The sequence below is a fragment of the Lissotriton helveticus genome, chromosome 4_1 (genome assembly GCF_964261635.1).
Source record: "Lissotriton helveticus chromosome 4_1, aLisHel1.1, whole genome shotgun sequence".
Classification (NCBI taxonomy): Eukaryota; Metazoa; Chordata; class Amphibia; order Caudata; family Salamandridae; genus Lissotriton; species Lissotriton helveticus.
Genome location: NC_136063.1, coordinates 420,573,937 through 420,598,887, shown reverse-complemented (window position 1 = coordinate 420,598,887; position 24,951 = coordinate 420,573,937). Strand labels below are relative to the sequence as shown.

Genomic DNA, 24,951 nt, shown 5'->3' with positions numbered 1-24,951 from the left:
CATGTCCTGTACTGAGAAGCGCTATGATACCCTACAGGGTCAAGTTTGCGCTATACAAAACACTGAATAAATAAATTAATTAAGTTTCAGCCGATCGGAGGTTCCTCTTGGGTACGTGGAAGGAGATTCTGTTGTTGAGATATTGGGGTCCTGTGATGTGGAGGCATTTGTAGGCGTGGGTGAGTATCTTCAAAGTTACTCACTTCTCAACGGGGAGCCAGTGGAGGTTGCACAGGTGTTGGGTGATGTGTTTGTGTCGAGGAATGCCCTGGACGAGTCTGGCTGCGGTGTTCTGGATGGTCTGGAGTTTGCGGAGCAGAGACTTGTTGATCTCCGCGTAGAGGGTGTTTCCGTAGTCCAGCCTGCTGGTATGAGTGCATGGGTGACGGTCTTCCTTGATTCGGGGGGGAGCCATTTGAAGGTCTTCAGAGGATACAGAGGGTGTTGAAGCAGGTGGAGGCGATGGTGTTGACCTGTCGGATCATGGAGAGGGAGGAGTTGAGTACGATGCCGAGGATCCGGGCGTGATCTGTGGGGGTGGTGGGGCTGCCGAGGGGGGTGGGGCACCAGGTGTTGTCTCATGCAGGGGGGGAGGGTCCAAGGACTATGACCTCCGTCTTCTCCAAATTGAGCTTCAGGCAGCTGCTGCTCATCCAGGATGTGACGTCCTTCATTCCTTGCTGCAAGTTGAGTCTGGAGGTGATGGGGTCCTTGGTGAGGGAGAGGATGAGCTGGCTATCGCTTGCGTAGGATACTATGCTGAGTCCGTGTTGTACCACTTTTCTTAAATAAAATTTATGTTTTATGGTTTCATTAGGCCATGGTTAACACTAGTTGTAATTCGAAAGGGGGAAGGGAGAGAACTATGCCAGATTGACGTTGAGTGGTCATCTGGACACCAGAACGTATCTGACCCTCCTGTACTTTCACTGGACACCCATGCATTATGCAAATGTAATGTATTTACTGGTGAACTTCCCTTCAGCAGGCGTAATGTAGCTCTTACTTTAGTGTTTTGCAATTAAAGGGTATTCTGTTGTGCTTTCCCCGGTCTAGAGTCCCGCCCGCTGTCGGTGCCAGTGAAGGTGATGCCCAGCTCCGCCGCGGGCAGCAGGTCGACTCCAGAGGAGCGCATGAAGGAATTCATTGGGGTTGTGTGGAATGCAGTGAAGCGGCTCACTCTTCAGGTAAGAAGAAAGGGGTGTAAGAAAAGTAATGTCTTCCCGCCTTTTAAAGTCTTTTTATGCAGCTCAGCACTTACACTTCATTCACACTCGCTCTCACACGCATGTGAATTCACTTCAGCCCTCTTCTTACTTAGGAATCGCAGGGAAACTATTCCTAAACAATATGGTTAGCTGATGTGCTTAGTAAAAAGTGATTCGTAGGGTTTTAGTTTCACGAAAATTTTCTAAACTAGATTTTTATAAAACATAAACATCAAAACATCTTAGCTCGAAGCTCGCATCACGGAATAGATTCCCTAAAGTGATTTCATTTATTAACTGTTTCTTTCAGGCATCACAGGAGAAGGCTGCCTGCTGCTCGCCACAGAGGGAAGTCAGAGTGTGAGGAGGGCAGGGGGGCTCAGGGTGGAGGTCTAGAAAGACAGAGAGAGAAAAAATAATATTTAACCCAACTTTTATGTCTGATCTGCCCCAGGTTTTGCTTCTCAAAATCTGGTCTCTCTTTCTAAGCTTAAGTGCTAAAGACGTGCTCTGGCGGTGTTCTGCAACGCTCTCCGGTTACAAAACGGTATTGCAAGCTTTATTCTCAGGAAGTCGCGAGAGTCCCTTCATCATTTACAAGCTACCGAGAAAGATTTAGAAAATACGAAGACTTAATCACCGGAACATTAGCCCAGGCAATGGCACGCATTCATGGCAGCCTGGCGAAGCCTTTACGATAGGCCGCGGATTACTGCACCAGCTGCATTGCACTGTGTGCAACCGAAGGTCACAAGTTTGAATCCATACTGCCTGCCAGTAAGCTGTTGTCATAGCCAGGAGATGACTCCTGGCCACCCCTAGTGTGCGCTAGTAAAACTGTCTCTATTCTATGTAAAGCCTATCGGTGCCGGATCCACAATGCAGACAGCAGGGCATCCCATTCAATAACAGCCACTGGTCCTGATTTGGGTGCAACTTTGCGCCACAAGGGACATTCATTGCCAGGCGCTAATTGTATCCCCACAAGTTTTTGACTAATAGATTTTTAGCTGGTGATACCGGGTCCAAATTGTATCCACAAATGGCGCAGAGAGTGGGTCCATGCTTCTTTGAATGAGAGAGAACATTCACAGGCAGCGCCCCACTCCATTTAGATCTCAGAATGGTACAGCAATTATGCACCCAGTAATTACCACACCCTCCAACATCACTAATTGGGGGTGCTCCAAACGAGTCCCCTAAATGGAATCAGGGCCAATTAATCCAATGCTTTCTACTAGCATTTTCTTAACTTTTCGTTACTTTCTCAAGGTCGCTTCTCCCTAGGCAGGTCTCCTTCTGCATTAAATTGGTGCAGTGGCATATTTCGGCACATGGTGGTTCAACTAGGAAGTGATATACTGGGTATCTGGCTCTTAAAGAACGAAATTGTTTGACCATGCTTCCTCTGCAGTATCCACTAACTTAACAGGACTCCTGTGCTCTCTTTTGGTCCGCTTTGAAAAGAAATTTAGATCATCTATTTAATTTTTTATTTTTAGTGTTTTATACAGCGTGAACAAGACCCAGTCGGGTGTCAGAGTGCTTTACAAGAACAACAAGAGGTATTTATAATGCATACAAAAACAATATACAAAAAAACAAGGTATTGTTAAGACGCAGTCGGGTGACAGAGTGGTTTACAGGAACATGAAAGGTAGTTATTGTACAAACAATAAACAATAGAGGTCAGCAAGGATTGGTCAAATAGGTAAAATTACATTATCAAATAATAGGGGGAAATAGTGCAAATAGTCACTTGTAAGTAATGGAGCGGGCAAACTCCAATGTATGTTATCATGATCTCCAATAGGCAGGAAATAGCAACAAGCTTGAGGAGAGGGAGGTAAAGTTTCAAAGTGAGGTGAATCTGTTTGATAGTAGAAGTTTTACTTTTTTTTTTTTAAAGAAGGAAGTGGAAGCACTGCATACACCGCAGCGGAGCTGCGCCTTCTCCTACCTTGCCACAAAAGCCTAGAACGACCTGCACTTACACCTACGAACAGCTCCATCCCTGGCAGAATTCAGAAGAGAACTCAAAACCTGGATTTTCAAATGAGACTATCCATACCTCAGCTCCCGGATACCCTCGGGGATGAGGAGCAAAGCTTTACAAGACTGACTGATAGATTGAGTTTCCTTAGTGCTTGAAGGTGATAGTTAGCTCCTCTGGTGCAGGTTCTGATGTGATGTTTCACGGAAAGGTTATTGTCAAGGATTATTCCTAAAGATTTAGCTGAGTCAATAATATGTAGGGTACAGTTTAAGGCAGTAAGATGTGGCAGCCAGACTTTGATTCTAGGGGCAATGTTGGGCAGTGAGATCAGTAAGAATTATTTTTTAGGTGCATTGAGTTTGAAGTGATTACGAGTCAATCCTTTTTGAGTTTTTGTCAGTGTGCTATTAAAGAATGTTCATGCCTTCGGGAGACATAATCTTCATGTAGAGTTGAATATCGTTCGCATATACGTGGTAGGAGATGCATGAAATAAAAATAATTATTTAATTTGTTCTCTATGACAGTACAAAAAATACATACACCTTTAAGTAATTCCGTTAACTTCAGGAAGGTGCAAGTTCAAGTTAGTTCAATCATCACCTAATAATCATAGTCAAACATCAACACATTTGTCAGAGCTCTTATTCTGTAGTGTTTAAAGATAAAATAACCTCTTCTTTTCTGACGCCAAAAAACGTTCGCCAGAAACTATTTGGATCAGCCAGAGTAACAAAACAGCATATTTATTTATTTGGTGTATTATACAGCACAAACTAGACCTGATCGATGTAGGAGGGCTTTACATAAAAACAGCTACACTACATAAGCAGGTGCATTTTGCTAATAATAGGTTGCAATTTATAGGTTCAGTCATTCGAAAACACATTCTTACAGGCAGTCCGAGTGAGTTCAAGCAGGCTAAAAAGAAATGGTTGTGGGTTTCCAGAAATACAGCCTGCCCGACGCTTTGCAGTCACTGCCAGTTCTACCTAGGATCACCTAACCCCTTACCAGGCTTCGAGTGGTCTAGACAAAAGGCCAGTTGAGCGGTGGCACACAGCACTGTTGTTCTTTGCGATCCTGTTGTGAAATTTAAGCAGTGATTGTTCCATTTAAAATGTTAGTATTTTCACTTAGAGGAAATATAATGGAGACACTTCACCAGTTGTGAAAATGTAATTAGCCGTTTCTACTACCCATATGGCCACCGCTGTTCGAATCTGGAGGTGTTGGCCCTGTGGCAATGAGATAGTAGTGGAGTTATATCGGTGGCCTCCCATGATGGAGACCAGAAGGACATGGAGGGGTGCAGTAGCCCACTATGGCAAATCCAGCCCCGTCAGGGAGACGTGGTCGTAAGTGCATTTTTCCAGCAGAGGAGCCTAGCCAAGTTGTGAAGCCCGGTTCATGGGCACTCGGCTCCCGGGCCTGCAAAGGTTTTCCTGGAGCCTTCTGCATAGCTGAGGCAGGGGAGAGACTTCACGAGGTTTACAGCAAAATTAAATACCCACTACTGGTTAAGTTTTTTACTGCAAAAAAAAGAAGTAAATGTAATCTGTTTTTCTGGTACAGGCAGAGGCTCTAAAGAGGGACATGGTGACATAATGGGTACGGTGGAAAATAAGCTGTAAAACTTCACTAGGCAACAAAGCATTTGACTGCAGGAAGATGATAGCACTGCCTTTACACGATACATAGTCCTTTTATAGCTATGCCTTTACTTCTGTATACATTAAAAACGCTGTGCTAGGTTCCGCGCTGTGTAGCACCCTACTTGGCCCAATTGCTTTTTTTCAAATGTAGATTGATGCACAGTACTAATTGTTCAGTCATTTATTCACAAACTGAAACAAACACCAAGTAAATAAGTTATCTAGAAAAGGGTATCTTAAACATATATATTAATTTGCACTACTCAGACAGAGCTGAATAAACAATACATAGTCAGTTGAGAAATCAAGTAAAGGATTGAATGAACAAACCCGTAGCGCCTCTGATGAATAGTCCTCCAGGATGACTATGTTGTGGACAGTTTCTTAGGTGCTTTCTCTATGCCAGAGTTATATTAAATTTGCGGAACAAATTCTGTGCCCAGCACTTCTACTTTAGAGCAAACAGCATTTCCTTTCCGAGACAGCGAGAAAGCCTTTCTGGTCTGCTTGTCTGGAAGAATTATTATTTTTGAACTTTTAGACTGAGAGAAAAACTAAAGGCCTAACACGCCATTAAACAGACCTATCCTTATTATTTGTATTTACTTTTGTATTTTTATATATCGCAGACATGGCCCGAAGGCATCAGAGCGCTTTACAACAGTAAGTAGCATGATACAAGGGTACATCAAGTTATAGTTACAATAATTATGTTAAAACATTTGCATCTGTAGCTGCGGCCAGAAAAAATGCGGCCGTTGGACAAGGGATATACAGTGTTTAAGCATCGATTTGGATGGTGGCGTCACAGAGTGAAGGTAGTTTGTCTCCTGGATAGAGTACTTGGGGTATGGTCGAGGGCGAATTACCCCAGGTGTCTTGTCCAACAGGAGGAGCATGCTGTCCTTTTTGAAGGTGGTTATGCAGGTTGTTAGGCGAACGTTACCAGTTTCAGGCCCAAAATCCCATTCCATGTTAGATCCCGCCAGGTGATCATCTTCAGAGAGAATAATCAAGCATTTAAGTGACCTTCTGTGCCCTAGCTACCTTACAGTTGTTCTGTCATTTTAGTAGTAGTTGAAACTACTAGTTCAAAAAAGATTTCCTACAGAAATGAATCTGGCTGAGATCTCATCTACCATTTACAGCTTCGAATGATTCTTGGCCGGTGTACTTCCTAAAAGTGCTAGGACCTGTGGTCGTTCCTGCCATCTGTGACATCCTCAGTTAGTCACCAGCTTTTGGGCAGCTTCCTCGAGCCTGGAAGAGAGGCGTAATAACTACTTTGTTCATAAAAAGCTGATTGTGACTATTCTCGTGCTGTCTCAGCTAACAGGGGAAGAATGTAGCTGGCTGGCTTACTCGGGTACTGGAAGATCGTAAGTTCTAGATGGAACTTGGCCCCTCTGAATGAGTTACGGATGCTTAGGGATAACTGTATCAAAATAAAGCTGTCGCTTTTAGATGCATCTGCAGCGTTTAATGTGGTTCGTCATGAGATTCTGATTTGCAATCTCTCGGACGCGGGTTTGAAACAATGCTTTGATTTAAATCCTTCTTGAGAGAGCTTACCCAAGTGGGTTCTCTTACCATGCTTCACTTGTGATTTGAGGAGCACCCCAGGACTCAACTACCTGCCCCATTTTTCTCAATCTATACTTGGAATGACTAGACAAGTTGGTTACGGCTTTTGGCTTTAAAGTCCACTTCTACACAGATAACTCCTAGAGCTTTTATATGGACATTCAAGATTGGAAGGACACTAACTTAGTGAAGATGAATGAGGAAAATACAGGGTTTTATTTACGAGGGTGGAGAATAACCCGCTACAGACAGCTGTGTATGGCCCATCTGATTAGGGCTTGCAACTGTGTAAACATAATAGGTTGGTAATCTGAGTGTGACGCCTGAACATTACCTTCCATTGAGGCTCATTTTCATAAGGTTTGGTTCTAAGGCAACTGAGACTTCTATGTGAAATCTTGCCTTGAGTTGTTAAAGACTTGTCTACTTTTCCTTAAATACTGTGTCAATATCTTTTATATGGGGCTGATGGAATTAGTAATCTCAAGAATGCAACAAGTGCAGAATGTGGAAGTAAAGTGATTTGTGGCTTCTGAAAAAAATGATCATGTGTCAGACGTAAATGCTCTTTTGAATTGCTCCTGGTTAAGGAGAGAACCTCTTTTAAGGTACTTTGCTCGACCCATAGGCTCTGTTAGAAAACAGGGCCACCATTTTGGTCGTAGTAATTGGTTTGAATGCTCCAGTTAGGCTTTTGAAATAAATCCAGTGTACCCACCGTCCTCCAGTTTCCACTCTTCAAAAGGGTGTGATGGGGAGGAAGGGCTTATTGCTTACGTGGCCCTCAGCTTTGAATTGGGCTAGCTTGAACTCTATGGTTTGTTTCCAGTCATAGTCTTTTCAGAAAATAGCTGAAGACCTTGTTGTTTCGCTAAAAAGTTTGAGCTGTTTGTTGCTTCTCTCTGCCTCTCTTTTGTGTTACCTAGGTTTATGATATGTTTGCGGTCATAGTGCGCTGTAGAAATAATTAAATACGTATTAGGTGAGACATTACAGCCTAGCATGAGTTAAACTAGTGGCTAAACTTGAGTATCCTTGGGAGATCTGCGGGTTTAGCTGGTGAAGAATTAAGCCCCTTTTCAGTTCACATGAATCCCGCTAATCGTGCATATCAATCTAGGTACAAAATGGCCAGAGCGAAAAGAATTGATTTGCAAACAAAAAGAAATGTAATGGTTTCACAAAAATTGCCATTCTTTACGAAGAACCTTCTCTAACATACGGAGTGTGCTTTTTGAAGCAATAACTATGCCTAGCTAACATATTTTACTTCAATACTGTGCTACCCTAAACATGGACCATTCTGACTGCACTCTAAGAACTGTGACAACACTTCTGTCTTAAAAAAAAACACCAGACTTATTTCTTCTAGGGCGAAACATATGTTGACTGATCCTTTAGGTCAAGAAAATTATGTGATCAAGATAAGGAGAATAAACCTTATCATTTCCATTACCTGTGCTTCCGTTTTTTAACGCAACAAACATGTGCGATTAACACTTTGAAACTTGAGGTACCTTACACTCCCTGCTTTATGTAATCATTATACTATAGAGTAAATTGCCTTAGCTGTTAACTGTACCATATACCATTTATCTAATTATTGGCAACTTTGGAGACACAAGGCACCTCAGGCCCTGTTTACCCTGTACTTAAGTATCCTGTGGTATTTCCTGTGCTTTTCTTATCTCTGTAGCCTGTGTTTCCGGTTTGTCCTTCCTCACCTTCTCAAATTTCTCGGGCATATTCTATTATTGCATGCTAATATTTGTCTATTGTAAACACAAGGAGATGATGGACGGAGCGCTGAAACATTTCAGACACTCACCCCCAGTCACAGATCTGGGTTGAATCCTTCATCATTCTTTAGCTTACTTCGCCACCTCAGTTCAGACCCAACTATATGTAAATCAGTCTTGACCCTGTGCCTCATGGGAACAGTCCAGTCCGAACTGCCAAGCCAGGTTTTCCCTGAACCAGAAACAAGCATCCTGGGAGCGGTTTCTGGTAACAACCTTCATCAGCCAGGTTAGCTTGAATCCAGTGGCGAAGTGAGCAAGGCACCCACTTCTGGGCATACCCTGCCAATTTAGGGCGAACAAAGCAAACACAGGGCGATGATGGACGGAGCGCTGAAACAGAAAGGTAATTTTCTTGTGCCCTTCCTTCTTTTTGTACCGTGCTCTGTCATCCAGCTCCTTAGTCACCACCTAACGACTGGTTCAAAATTGACAATATTGCCGTTTTCCTCTCAAATATGCCAGGTTTTATGTGGTGAAAACATGCTTGATTTGTGTTGAGCGCTTCCCTCCATTCTGATAGGACAGGTTCTCATTTCCATTAATCAGTAAGACACCGCAGGGGTGCATGCAAAGAGAATAGCACATACCATAAATTGTAGCTATTTCTTGGTTTCTATTTCTATTGCTAGCAGGACCCTACCAACTCATGTCTCGACTGGTGTTTCTTGTCCATGACCCTGCAGTGGCCACAGCGTGTGGTATATTTCAATTACAGTGATTTATAGAAATCTCTATAATCTTTCAACACCCACCAGTATTTTAAAAATGTGACATTACAAATTCATTGTCAAGATAGGACTTCAATGCACAGAATTAAATTATATCTAAAGGGGAAGATCCTTGGTGTTACGGGTCTGTAAGTTTGCTACAGCCTCAACCCATGAATCCGTACAAACGTTTGTAACCTCCAGTTGAAGAACCTCCTGAAAACACAGTTTTTCTAACAGGTCTTCATTTAGAGACCTGTTCCACTTAGAGAGCTACTGAAGGATGCCAGATCTATGTTCCTCCTGTTCATCTGGCTAGACTCTAACTCCCTTCAGAACTTACTGTACTTATTTTCTTCTCTGCTCCACTTCTCTGAAGTGGCCAAGGAAAGCTGTATCACTTTACAAAAATCTTAAATTATTAACCTAAATACTCAAATGGTCGCAAATTATAACATGAAAAAGAATTATAAATCAAAGGGGCGTGACGTACTTTTTGCACGATACAAAATATTACTAACTAGTTTTAAGTAGATCTAAAAAAAACATTTGAGAGCCCAGGCATTTTGATCACATTAAGCGTAACTTATTCCAACGAAAAATAGGATTTCTGCTGACAGAATCCAAAACCCAGGCTCTGCCTTTGCTGAAAATGCTTTTTTTTTAAACTACAGAGATTCCTCTAGTTTTGTGAGGTTATGGGAAGCCATGGAGGCAATACATATGCACAAAATCCTTTATTGTTCCGCTCACTGCAGCAACAAAAGTCAGAATTCTGGCGGATACTTCTAACAGCCGATTCCTCACCTTTTGAATATCTCCAGGCTCTAGACTGGATGCGTAACTTTTTTTTAGCATAGACCCTGCAGGCCAGTAGGAGGCTCTGCCCCGGGTGTGACAGCAGGCCCATGTGGACAAACCTGGAGGAGTTGGCACTTGCGACACAGCAGCCTCCGTGATCGCGCGTCCTGTGGTATCCGAGGAAAGACCCTTGGGAGGCGTTTCACATGTGAGGTTTACACGTACACCAGCCATTTTAGAAGAAAGACCAATGGGAGGCACAATAAACGTGACAGGATTCTCTAACTATCGTAAATGTGACAGGAGATGGAGAGGTGGAAGCTTCTTTTGTAGTGTCATGAGAGAACGCAATGCCTATCTGAGGAACACTGACAAAGTTGTTTCTTGGCTGATATTTATCAATAATTACACTTCTATTCCCACACATAATGCATTTCTAAACTTACAACTATAGAAAGTAGGTATAAAAGGTGAAATAAAAAGTGTTCTCCTCGCTCCTCAGTGTTTTGCAGTTGGTGTAACGGAATGGCTTTCTAGACACAATAAGGGACATGAAGAAAATTGGACAGATGCACATTTTCCTAACCATTTGACAGTAAAATGTCTGTTGTATGGGAACTCTGCATGACTATAGGTATATGAAATAAGACACATGCAGTGTAGGCTTTGAAAATGGCCTTAAAATTTGATGACTGTGGGACAGCCTTAAATGACTGCCAACCAAGAGCCTAAGTTTCTACGTTTACAAGATCTTCTATGAATCGTGCCCCACTTGGTTTGAAAAATCTTGTCAGAAGTGTGTGAAGTGGAAAACGTATTTCTAGGTCTCGTATACTAGACAGTTTTTAGCGGTCTTTAGTGAATACCAAAATCCTACATTAGGTTTTAGAGCCACCCATTGCTTATCATTGGTTGACTTATTGTCACCCTCGATGTTTTGCTGCTTATTCGATGGCTTGCATTTCTCTTCTTCTATTTGTACCAACTCTGTTGGATATCCTCTTTGCCATCCTTTTGAGTAGCTGACTGGCATCTTTCCACTGCTCACATTTAGGGGACTACCTTTTTCTTTCATCACTCCATGAGAATGCATGTGTTTTCTAGTTCCCTCCGTTGTGGACTGCTTCCCATCCTCAAACACCTGCCCACTTGTGCTCTGTGTTACTCCCTCACCCCTCCCATATGCACGTCATTGTTTCCCTCAACCCATACTCATATATATATTTTTTATTGGACCTCTTTGGCCCACCCTCAAGGGCCAGCGTTGTTCCCTTGCCCCCCCCCCACTCACTCTGTGTACTCCCCACCCACATGCTCCTTCGTTGTTTACAGAACCATTCATGTTCCACAACATTTTTTAAATTCATTTTATTTATTTTGTAGGAGCCAGTGGGGGATATTTGCGGCGTCACTACTCTGCAATCCAAGATTCCCTGTCACACTATTAAAATTACCTTTTCTTTGTTTATCAATCCAAATGGTGTCTGCTTCCTGAAGCGGTAAACAAACGATGCACTTATGTCACTCCCCAGCCATGCGCTTGCGTGGTGATTCCTTTATTTTTGATTTGTAGTCACCTCAGAGGATCAGCAAAATTATTTTGCTTTTTACATGTGCTGCATAGCATCGGCAAAAGCATTGAGTTTGATAGGGGTGACCTATTGGCGTTGTCAATGCTTGTTGTATTTGTATTATCGAAACTTAGCTTTTTCTAGAATAGTTTACTTCCTCCAGCAAAATCCTGAATGTTATTTAAGGGCTGCAAGATATATAATGCTGTCACTCAGCTTAGCTAGTGGCATCCGTAATTAATATGTTCCTTGTGTCCAGGGAACTGAACTTCGCTTGACCTGTGTATGTCTTGTGTTGTCCAAGAACCCGCTCAAATAAAAGCATGATGCAGCTCTTTATACACTACAAAGGGCAGAGAAGAGTCTTGCAATTTTAGTTCACTTGGATCCTCTGACTCACAAGTGCTCTGAAGCATGCAAAATTCCAGTAGAGGGTTCATATTTCTGTCCACTGGCTCCCCCAGCGCTACTGGTGTTTGAGGCTCACTAACTGATTCTAATTAACTTTTTAGACCTGTCTTGAGAGCACCGCTGGTCTGCAAGATGTATTGTTACCAATTATTTATAATATATATGGAGTGGGCTTTGGCTCCATCCAGAAGAGTTTTATCTCTCACCACATGCAATTGGTTCTTTAGTGAATCTTTCCGCCTTCCAGAAACTGCTTCCATTGGAAAGCTTGAGGCACTGTTTTACATCTGAAAAGTACACTCAATTATTATACTGTTTGTAACTGGCAATACTTTATCTCCTATATACATTGTAGACAGAAAGAAATACCCATTTTGTATTTTAACCCAACATAAGCAAAGTTAAATAATTAGCTCTACCACTGCTTGTTTCACATTTTTACCAATTGATGAGGCTGTAACATATATTCTTACTTCTAGTCAAAATGTATTTAATCCTACAGGTACCTTATAAAACCTATTCCTCTTTCCCCACCCACTTCTCTTCCTCAAGGGAACCATTAATACACATCATGCAACCCTTACAACAAATCCATGACTGTCAAAGATTCCTAACTTTGGCACACCATCGGATTTAATGACAAACAATATAGGTTTGGCTGCTCTTTGTTTACCATAGGTCTATGTCCCAATGACATTGTGCATTATTGTTATCTAGAATTCAGTTTTTACACTCACTTAGGACTAATTTCCCCGTAACCTACATGCTTTGTACATTTTTCCACCACCTATTATTTTTTTTGGTCTCGTCTAACAGCGCTCATCTTCTTAGGTGCAAGAGATGTAACCTAACGCCTTCAGCTACATTACCTTCCACTCCAGTCTACCCCACCCCACTCCATCCTAGTCTACCGCCACTTCACTCCACTCTACCCCAGTCTATCTCTCTCCTCTCTCGTCTACCCCACTCCACTCTACCCCAATCAACCCCAATCTATTCCACTTCAATCTACCCCACTCTACTCAACTCCAATCTACCCTAATCCACTCATCCCCACTCCACCTCATCTATCCCACCTCACTCCAGTCTACTCCACTCTATTCCAATACACCCCAGTCTACCCCAATCGACCCCACTACACTCAACTTCAATATACCCCAGTCTATCGCACTGTACTCAATATACCCAACTCCACTGCACTCCACCCGCGGCATACCAATCTACCTCAATATACAACACTCCAATCTACCTCACTCCACTCCAATCTCCAGTCCAGTTTACCCCACTGCACCCCAATCCACCTCCTTCTACCCCAGTCTACCTCTATACACTCTAATCTACCCCACTCCACTTCAGTCTACCCCTCTCCACTTCAAGCTACCTCAGTCCATCCCACCCTACCCCACCCCACACCAATCTCTACTCCAATCTCCACGCAACTCAAATCTACCACTCTAATATACCCCACTCCACAGAACCCCAATCTATCTCACTCCAATCTGCCACAATTTAACCCACTCCAATCTGTCCCACTCCACTCAACCCTCAGCTGCCCAATTCCAATTCACCCCACTCACATCTACTCACTCAACTCCACCTCAATCGGTCCCATTCCACTCTACATCTATCTAGCCGACTCCCCTGCAAACTAGCTAGCTCCACTCCAGTACAGCCCACTCCTCTCCAGTCTACCCCACTCTACTCCAGTCTACCCCACTCCACTCTAACCTACCCCAGTCTATCCCACTCCTTGCCACTTTAGTCTGCCACATTCCATTCCAGTCTACCCCAATCCACTCCACTCTACCCCAATCCACTCCACTCTACACCACTTCACTTCACTCCAATATACTCTAACCTGCCAAACTCCATTCTACCACCTCCAACCCATTGTACCTCAATGTAACTCACTCTACTCCAACCCACCACACTCCATGCCACTCCAATATACCCCAAATACCCCACCCCACTCAGTCTACCCCACTCCACTGCATTTTACCTCACTCCAACTCAGCTACCTCACTCCGCTCTAACCTACCGCAAGCCAATATACCCAACTTCAATCTACCCCAGTCCACTCCACTTCAATCTCTACTACGATCTCCACTCCAATCCAGTCTACCCCATTCCACTCCAATATACCCCAATCTTCCTCACTCCAGTTTATCACAACCTAACTCACTCCAATCTGCCCCACTCCACTCTACCTGAATCTACCCCATTCTAATCCACCCCAATCTACATCACTCCAATCTACCCTACTCCACTCTACCTCAGTCTACCCCCGCTCCACTGTACATCAGTCTATTCCACTCCACTCTGTCTCACTGCACTCCACTCTAATTTACCCCATGCCACTTTACCACAATCTACCCGACTCCAGTCTACCCCACTCCACCCCAACATACACCTCTCCAATATACCCAACTCTACTCCACCCAAGTCTACTGCAATTGACTCCTATATACCCACTGCGCTCAAATCTAGCCCACTCCAGTCAGCCCTACTCCACCCCAGTCTACCCAATCCAACTCTACCCCACCCACTCCAATGCTGTCTACCCGCTCCATTCTGCCCCAATCCTCTCCAATCTACCCCACTTTGCTCCATTGACCCCAGTTGACCCCACTGCAGTCTACTCCACTTCTATCTGCCCCACTCTACTCCAATGTCCCCAATCTACTCCACTCTATCTACCCCGCTCTAGTCTACCCCTCTCCAATTACCCCACTCCACCCCAGTCTATTGTAAACCACCCCACTTCACTCTATTGACCCCAGTCTACCCCCACTGCAATCTACTCCACTCTACCCCAATCTACTCCTCTCCAACGTACCCCACTCCACCCTACACCAGTCTACCCCACTCAACTCTAAACTACCCCACTGCACTCTAATCTAACCCTCTCCAATCTACCCTGCTCTACCCACTCCACTCTACCCCACTTGACCCCACTCTACCACACTTCCCCAATCTACCCCCACTTCACTCTACCCCAGTCTATCCCACTTCACTCTGTCCCAATCTTCTGTACTCCAGTCTACCACAATCTACCACATTTCAATCTACTTCAATCTACCCCACTACATTTTACCCCAATACAATCTACCCAACCCCCCTTTACTCCACTCCACCCACGCCACTTTTAGCCATGCTGAACAACAGTCACACTGGTGTACAACATGTCTAAAACACATTGCAAGAGCCAGTAGTTCTCCCATGAGACCTATTGGCTTTGCCAATGCTTGTTCTAACAGTAAGGCCAGCCGTACAAAACTCCGCATATTTACTCTTTTTTTTGCTAGAAGTTAATCATTATATCGTCATTCATTTGTTCGGCACCTTGCATTTACATAGATCCTTTAGGTGTGGCTCACAAGAGCTGTGCTTGATTCTGTTTAATACTCATGTCCCCACTCCCCTCCAGTCTCCCCAGACTACCCAACTCCACTCAAATCTACCCCACTCCTCTCCACCCTAATCTACTCCACCTCAATCTACCTGACTCCAACCCAATCAACCCCACTCCACTCTACCCCACCCCCTCAGTTTATCCCGCTCAACTCCAATCTACCTCACTCCAACCCACTCAACTCCACTCTACTGTTCCCCACTCACATCCACTTTACCCCAATCTACTAGTCTACCAAACCACTCCAATGTACCCCAATCCATACTACCCTACTCCACTGTACCCCCATCTACCCCACTCTATTCCACTGCACCCAAGTTGACCTTGCTCCACCCCACTCAAGTCCACTTCACCCCAGTTGACCCCACTCCACCCCACTTCACTCCAAACTACCCCACTTAAATCTACTCCACTTTGCCCCACTCTACACCACTCTAATCTACTTCACTTTATCCCAGTCTACCTCACTCTATCCTACACCAGTCTACCCCACCCCAATCTACCCAACTCCATCCACCCCATTCTTCCTCACTCCAGTTTTCCCCCAAACAACCCCACCCCACCCTAACTTTTAGCCACGCTGGCCAGCAGCCACATTGGTCTACAACATGTCTAAAACACATTGCCAAAGGCTATAGCTCTCGCGAGAGCTGTTAGCTTTGCCAATGCTTGGTCTAAAAGTAGGACCAGCGTTACAAAACTCAACACATTTACCCTTTCTTCTGCAAGGATTAATCATTATTTTCTTTCCATTTATTTGTATGGCGCCTTGCAGTAGAGCTATTTAGATAGATCCTTTAGGTGGCTCACAAGAGCTGTACTTGATTACATTTAATAATCTTGTCATTTATGAACGTGTAACGGGTCCTTTATATTTTTAGACGTTGACCAGGACCTCTCCTCGTGAAGTAAACACTACTTCCAACAGACGTCTTACATATATGTTCATCACTTTCGTCTGAGCCTGGCTGAACCTACCAGCCTTACCAACTGCCGTCATAACAAACTCCAGTGCCACGTCCCACTTTGATGCATTATGATGCCTGTTAGTAGTTGGGGGGGCTAATGCTGCCACAGAGCAATATAGTGTGGATTGGCATCAGATGACACTGAAGCAGCAGTAATGATTTGTAGATGTCTCCTCGAATAAAATAAATATACAGAGTGATATATTAGGTCACTTTTATCTGAGGACTTACAAATCATTGTTGTGCTGGCCTTTGAAACACTCTTCTGTTATCACCTAGTAGGTGGTTTTTTGTCGGGCGGCCCTGCATATCAGCCTCCTCTATAGAAAATGTGTTGAACCTAAAATGTATTACGGTCTACTAGGGAGACACGGATTTATTTTAAAAGCTCTCACTTCTCAAAGCAAAAGATTCATTTTACTCGTTTAACCGCTTCCGCTCACTTTATAGTGGATTTGATCAAATTCTCTTGTTTACCACTATATTTTTACTGCTTTACCTTTTGTGACATTTGAAAAGCCAATTTTGCCGTGAATTTAGTGTGTGAGATTGAACATGGTTTGCTGCCTTGATGCTTCTTTTCTGCCAGGCAGCGTGATAGGTTACAATTTTACATCGAATGGGGCAAGAAGTTTGAATGGTAAAAGAAAAGCTGCTCGTGGAATCAGACGTTGGTTCTTGGTTGCTTGAAAATGCCCAATTCTGTCTGGTATTTATTGTGAACTAAATATGGCAGTTTTGTACCACTTATGAATTCCAGAATGTGTTTTATATTCTAATGTCGTACATAATAGTATTCGCTATTAGAACTAAGGGCCTATTATGTACTTGAGAAAGATGAAAGCCTGCATTGAAAATGAATCTGTAAACTTCAAGGAATGCCTTAAAGTAGTTAGGCTGTCTCTCTGGTCTTGTAATATTTCAATACATTTCACCATGTTATTTTTCTGAGGCAGACTGCATATTTTATAGATCTCTTTATTAAATGGCTACACAGCAGAGAAACCTGTAATTTTCATCAGGAAGCATGAAAATGCAAACCGAAATTCATCAAAGTAATACTTTTTACTGTAAGCATGGTTAGGTAAATCAGGTTAGAAACGAGTTAACTAATATAGCTGTTTGGTTAACTTAATTTGGGTTTACTTACATACACCAAGCTGTGTGGAAATATGAGAATGATAAAGATTGGGGTTAAATAAAAACAAGTGAAAAAAGATTGTGGGACTACGATGTTGAGGGTACGTAATCTATGGAAAAGCAGGTTATCAAATGCTAGTTATAACAAATATTTGCAATGCAATAGGTCTCGCATTTGCGAGAGTTTAAGCTATTGGCTTTTATGTATCTGTTTTGATAATTAACACATAAATTAAAAGCATTGTCATTTAAAATGCCAATAGCTAAAACTCTATCAAAAGCAAGACCTATTTAATTTCAAAGAAGCGGCTGCCATTGTCCCGGACTGCTTGGAAAGTGAAAGCGCACATGGCGTGCTGAATGTTGGAGGAAGGGCAACCAAGGAAGGTTTGGGTCCAGTCTCTGACTAGCTTGGACCACTACAATATTCTAAACAAGAAAAGGGGGCTAGTCAGGTATGATTTGTTTTTGTTTTTTATGAACACACCCAGCCTGAGAGTGCTGCGTGGTCAATATTTTGTTTTTGATTTATTTTCTTTTAATTTCAAAAAATATTTTACATTTCTCTTTTGTATATCATGAAAACAGACAGTCATCAAACAATAAAGAATGCATTCAAAAGACAGTGTGCACAGTATATACAAGTGATCAATATATACATCATCAATACAAACGATTGCAATGAAACCAGAAATAGAATGATATTAAACAAATTAAATAAATGCGATGCCTAAGTGAATTTTTTAGAAAAGATAGGCACCAGTCCTTCTGATTTTGTAACAGAAGACCAGCGGACAACACATTTCATAGAAACTGCCTGCTAGTCTTGCTGAGCCAGTGATTAGATATTGATATAGTTGCACAACTAGGGACCAGGGGTGTGATTTTATTTAAGTCTCTAGTGGCACTCTTCCTCTTTATCGCTGGCTCGGGGTCAACGCGTTTCGAACCACAAGGTGATTGGGGGTTCTCCTCAGGACACGGACTGGATATAGCCGTAACTGTGAATATAATAAGATCTGGTTTGAGTGTTGGTTATAAGCACAATCTAATGGACTCAGAAGCTCGAGAACTCATAGTTTCTTCTACCTGAATGTAGTCTTCACGGTTGAGATGTGTATGGGGGGGGGGCGCCAGCCTCACATGGTACTCCTATTCTGCACAGAGAATGATAAAGGATTGCCTGTCACTATACTGCCAACATGGGGAGCAATGGATGGTTTGGTTAAAAGCATACCTTAGTCATTATGTGGCATCCATGATATTAATCTGGACTGAAGGGGTCAATTTGTGTGCCACGTGGAGTATCTGCAAGGGAGAGAATTACAGCCGCATGTGAACCTGTGGGGCCGAGACACTCACTAAGTTCAACATTACACTTTTCGTCGACAGGGGGACATACCTGTCTAAATGATGAGCGGTCGCAAAGGAGGGAAGTCTGGCCGTATGGTCCAGCGGTAATTTCAAAGGCGCTGTTGAAAAATAGGGGAAACGAGTTTGAGTACAGCGCGGAAAACGTGCGAATGACCGCCACAGCTCATGCGAATGGAGCGGCATAGGCGCATCGCGGTAATAGCGTGCTCGAGGGCTTACACTTACTCGTGATACGAGCGTTCTCCCAGCGTTACCTCCGGCGTCTGTCATGCAAGTGACCCGGGCCGATGTAGCTAGTTTAGAAGCGGTGGGCGGCCATATTGGCTGGGCGTCACTAACTGCCAGGAATGCTGGTATTGGTAGTTCAAGCTGGGAAGGGAAACTGCCCTGTACGCACTCGGCAGAAAAGCAGTCACAGACAAACTGAATATGCGATAGACTCAAAAAAGGGGGGTCATTATTGCAGATTGCTTACTTCAGACAGTTCATTGAGCCCCGAGTTAGATGTATCAAATTTCAATATTAGGTAAGCCTCTTTTTGGGACAGTCGAGTCTCAGGATCACCATGTCCACCTTTGATGACCGACAGCACTGTCCATTTCAGATCATTTACCGAATGCCTATGTTGTAAGAAATGAGACACTAACGGTGCTGTGAGGACCTTATTATTGATCCGGGAGCGATGCTGTATGATCCTTTGCCGAACCTCTTGTGTTGTCTTCCCGATATACACTTTGTCACACGGACACTGGATGGCATATACTGCATTTTTGGTTTTGCAGTTGGTGTGATCTTCATGGCGCCAGAATCTTTTTCCATCAGAGAATAGAGAACCTTCCATGGTGAGATTACAGACGGAACATGTCCCACATTTTCTGTGTCCTTTTACAGGGGTCGTACCAAAGATGGTGCTCTGGGTGTCCTTCTTTGGTTGTGGACGGGTTGATGTTATCAACTGCCCTATGCTGCGGTTCTTCTTAAGGGCGAATAGTGGTGAACCCACCTCAGGCATGATTTCCTCCACCAGATGCCAGTTTTTTCGGATAATCTTTTGCAAGGGTTGAGTGTGAGGTCCAAACGTGGACACACAGACCATTCGCTGTGTGGGAGATCTCTGCCTCTTTTGCAATAAGTATTCCCTTGGGGTCCATCTGGCCCTTTTCATGGAATGCTTGAGCAGCTTGCGAGGATATCCTCTCTCTTGCAATTTCCTCGTTAGGGCTTCACCATGGGTAATAAAGTCTTGCGTACTCGAGCAATTTCGTCTGACCCTCAGGAATTGCCCATAGGGCAGATTGTTTTTAAGGCTCCTGGGGTGGTAGCTCGTGAAATGGAGAGCATTGTTTTTATCCGTCTTTTTCTGGAAAAGGTACATGCCAGTCCGTCTGGTGATGTCTTGACTTCGACGTCCAAGAATGGTAAGGCTTTAGCATCATAGCAAAGACTGAACTTGATGTCTGGACTTCGGTCATTGAGCCAACAGTGGAATTCCTCGAGAAACTGCGGTGTACCACTCCAGATGCACCACACGTCATCAATATATCTTAGCCACTGGAGGATGTGGTCTTGATATGGGTTGTTGTTATGTACATATTTCTCTTCATATTGGCCCATGTATAGGATCGCCATTTCAGGAGCAAAGGGGCAGCCCATCGCAGAGCCCTTGATTTGTAGGAACATTTTCTCTTCAAACGTGAAAAAGTTTCTTTTTAGCGCCAAAGATGCGAATGCGACGATCAAGTCGGTAGGCACTCGGTGAGGACGAGGCCTTTTCTCTAGGGACATTTCGATAACATCAAGTCCGTCATGCTGCGGGATTTGGGTGTACAGAGATGATACATCCATCGTGGCCATCAGATGTTTGTTTGGGTCAAATTGCCGTCCTTCCACCTTGTTAATGAAATCCATGGTGTCTCTGAGATATGATTGAACCTCCACCACCAGTGGTTTCAGGAACACATCAACGAATTGGGAGATTGGTTCAAGGACCGAATCGCACCCGGACACGATGGGCCGCCCGGGTGGTTTGGTGGCATCCTTATGTACTTTCGGTAAAAAGTACAAATGAGGGACCCGAGGGTGCTTCTTTACAAGGTATTCTGCTTCTTTGGGACCCAGTATCCCTTGTTCCTTTGCATCATGGACCAGTTTAGAAATTTCTTGTGTGATCTGGGAAGTGGGATCTTGTGTAATGCGGCGGTACCATTCCTGATTGTACACGTGACTTCTACCTTCAGCTCGGTATAGTTCCTTTGACCACAGTACCACCGCTCCTCCCTTATCTGCCGGTCTAATGATAGCGTCTTGTTGATTTTTCAATTCACGGATGGCTTTTTTTTGGTCTTTCGTTAGATTGGCAGGAACAAACTGACGTTGTCTTTCCAGTTGATTCAAAGATGACATGACCACACGCTCAAAGGTAATGATATTTTTTGACATGTTATGGTTGGAGGGGCAGAATGTGGATTTGTTCCGCAGGCCGGAGGCCTCCGTTTGTAATTGATCGGGTGAATCTTTAAAGAACCATCTCAGCCGCACCTTTCGAAAAAATTCCAAAACTTCCAGCTTGATCTTTGTAAGGTCAGTGGTGGTACCCGGTACAAATGACAGGCCGAATTCTAGTACTTCTTTTTCAGCTTTTGAAAGTTCCTTGTTGGACAGGTTGATGATGGGAGATTTACTTATGACTTGTAGTGCTGTTTTCGTGTAGTCATTTCCCATTGCGGTTTGAATCTGGTGCGCTTCTGCTGTTGGCCCTGTCCTAAAAAAGGCCTTTTGTTGGGATTTCTGTTTGAAGGACCTTCTCCAGCGTCTGAATCAGCGGTGGATTCTGAAGACGAAGTCTCCGAGAATGTAAGGAACTTCTTTCTGGACCGCCCCTGATAGGTGTTCAGATGCCTGGTAGAATCAGGGCGTGTGTAAAAGTCATCCTTAAGGTAAGGATAGACCGTTTCAAGGCTGAAGTTCTTCAAATCTTTTTCGAATTTGGAAGTTTTAAAGATGATTGTGTGGTCCTTGAATGTGGACAGTTCCTTTTCAATTTTGTCTAGAAGAATTTTTGCTTCAGTTTCGGTGTGATTGTCTTTGATGGCTTGGAGTTGTTCTTCAATCTCCTCTTCTTCTTTTTTGCAGATATGTTGAGCTGTTTCGACGGTATGGACCATCAGCTCTCTACTGCATTTAGTGCTTATGCAACTGAACCCTTTTCTGTATACGGGATCCTCCGTGAAGATGACCGGGATGTTCTTGATCTGCAATCCCCATGGTATTGTACCAGCTTTTAGGTTGGCAAGTAGAAAGTGCCCATGAAGTTCGGTTCGGACATGTTTCTTTTGGAGTCTGATAAGTTTGTCTGTGACGTTTAACTGCTTGGCCGTACTACTCAATTTAACAGAAGAAAAGAGTGTCGAGTCTGAGAGAAGCTTCTGGATGTGGTCCTCACTAAATGATAGCGTGTCCCTTTCCGACATACTTGTTCCTCGGGACTTGGCAGGCCCGAGGCCAATGAATGAATTGTTTTTATACACCTATTTATGTGTACCGAGAAACCTTGCGGGCATGTGCCCGCTCTACAGACACGGCAACCAAGGAAGGTTTGGGTCCAGTCTCTGACTAGCTTGGACCACTACAATATTCTAAACAAGAAAAGGGGGCTAGTCAGGTATGATTTGTTTTTGTTTTTTATGAACACACCCAGCCTGAGAGTGCTGCATGGTCAATATTTTGTTTTTGATTTATTTTCTTTTAATTTCAAAAAATATTTTACATTTCTCTTTTGTATATCATGAAAACAGACAGTCATCAAACAATAAAGAATGCATTCAAAAGACAGTGTGCACAGTATATACAAGTGATCAATATATACATCATCAATACAAACGATTGCAATGAAACCAGAAATAGAATGATATTAAACAAATTAAATAAATGCGATGCCTAAGTGAATTTTTTAGAAAAGATAGGCACCAGTCCTTCTGATTTTGTAACAGAAGACCAGCGGACAACACATTTCATAGAAACTGCCTGCTAGTCTTGCTGAGCCAGTGATTAGATATTGATATAGTTGCACAACTAGGGACCAGGGGTGTGATTTTATTTAAGTCTCTAGTGGCACTCTTCCTCTTTATCGCTGGCTCGGGGTCAACGCGTTTCGAACCACAAGGTGATTGGGGGTTCTCCTCAGGACACGGACTGGATATAGCCATAACTGTGAATATAATAAGATCTGGTTTGAGTGTTGGTTATAAGCACAATCTAATGGACTCAGAAGCTCGAGAACTCATAGTTTCTTCTACCTGAATGTAGTCTTCACGGTTGAGATGTGTATGGGGGGGGCGCCAGCCTCACATGGTACTCCTATTCTGCACAGAGAATGATAAAGGATTGCCTGTCACTAATTAAAAATACTGCCAACATGGGGAGCAATGGATGGTTTGGTTAAAAGCATACCTTAGTCATTATGTGGCATCCATGATATTAATCTGGACTGAAAGGGTCAATTTGTGTGCCACGTGGAGTATCTGCAAGGGAGAGAATTACAGCCGCATGTGAACCTGTGGGGCCGAGACACTCACTAAGTTCAACATTACACTTTTCGTCGACAGGGGGACATACCTGTCTAAATGATGAGCGGTCGCAAAGGAGGGAAGTCTGGCCGTATGGTCCAGCGGTAATTTCAAAGGCGCTGTTGAAAAATAGGGGAAATGAGTTTGAGTACAGCGCGGAAAACGTGCGAATGACCGCCACAGCTCATGCGAATGGAGCGGCATAGGCGCATCGCGGTAATAGCGTGCTTGAGGGCTTACACTTACTCGTGATACGAGCGTTCTCCTCCCAGCGTTACCTCCGGCGTCTGTCATGCAAGTGACCCGGGCCGATGTAGCTAGTTTAGAAGCGGTGGGCGGCCATATTGGCTGGGCGTCACTAACTGCCAGGAATGCTGGTATTGGTAGTTCAAGCTGGGAAGGGAAACTGCCCTGTACGCACTCGGCAGAAAAGCAGTCACAGACAAACTGAATATGCGATAGACTCAAAAAAGGGGGGTCATTATTGCAGATTGCTTACTTCAGACAGTTCATGGAGCCCCGAGTTAGATGTATCAAATTTCAATATTAGGTAAGCCTCTTTTTGGGACAGTCGAGTCTCAGGATCACCATGTCCACCTTTGATGACCGACAGCACTGTCCATTTCAGATCATTTACAGAATGCCTATGTTGTAAGAAATGAGACACTAACGGTGCTGTGAGGACCTTATTATTTATCCGGGAGCGATGCTGTATGATCCTTTGCCGAACCTCTTGTGTTGTCTTCCCGATATACACTTTGTCACACGGACACTGGATGGCATATACTGCATTTTTGGTTTTGCAGTTGGTGTGATCTTCATGGCGCCAGAATCTTTTTCCATCAGAGAATAGAGAACCTTCCATGGTGAGATTACAGACGGAACATGTCCCACATTTTCTGTGTCCTTTTACAGGGGTCGTACCAAAGATGGTGCTCTGGGTGTCCTTCTTTGGTTGTGGACGGGTTGATGTTATCAACTGCCCTATGCTGCGGTTCTTCTTAAGGGCGAATAGTGGTGAACCCACCTCAGGCATGATTTCCTCCACCAGATGCCAGTTTTTTCGGATAATCTTTTACAAGGGTTGAGTGTGAGGTCCAAACGTAGACACACAGACCCTTCGCTGTGTGGGAGATCTCTGCTTCTTTTGCAATAAGTATTCCCTTGGGGTCCATCTGGCCCTTTTCATGGAATGCTTGAGCAGCTTGCGAGGATATCCTCTCTCTTGCAATTTCCTCGTTAGGGCTTCACCATGGGTAATAAAGTCTTGCGTACTCGAGCAATTTCGTCTGACCCTCAGGAATTGCCCATAGGGCAGATTGTTTTTAAGGCTCCTGGGGTGGTAGCTCGTGAAATGGAGAGCATTGTTTTTATCCGTCTTTTTCTGGAAAAGGGTACATGCCAGTCCGTCTGGTGATGTCTTGACTTCGATGTCCAAGAATGGTAAGGCTTTAGCATCATAGCAAAGACTGAACTTGATGTCTGGACTTAGGTCATTGAGCCAACAGTGGAATTCCTCGAGAAGCTGCGGTGTACCACTCCAGATGCACCACACGTCATCAATATATCTTAGCCACTGGAGGATGTGGTCTTGATATGGGTTGTTGTTATGTACATATTTCTCTTCATATTGGCCCATGTATAGGATCGCCATTTCAGGAGCAAAGGGGCAGCCCATCGCAGAGCCCTTGATTTGTAGGAACATTTCCTCTTCAAACGTGAAAAAGTTTCTTTTTAGCGCCAAAGATGCGAATGCG

At 43.8% G+C, this 24,951-nt stretch overlaps 1 protein-coding gene across 6 annotated transcripts in view; it reads left to right on the top strand.

The window, feature by feature from the left end:
- VPS13B (vacuolar protein sorting 13 homolog B) overlaps positions 1-24,951 on the top strand; it is a 3,181,000-nt gene that overhangs the window by 1,471,232 nt on the left and 1,684,817 nt on the right. For all 6 annotated transcript variants that reach the window (XM_078686964.1, XM_078686965.1, XM_078686963.1 and 3 more), the window contains exon 22: positions 1,057-1,187. In XM_078686964.1, coding sequence (XP_078543090.1) covers positions 1,057-1,187 — 131 coding nt within the window. The remainder of the gene's footprint in view (positions 1-1,056; positions 1,188-24,951) is intronic.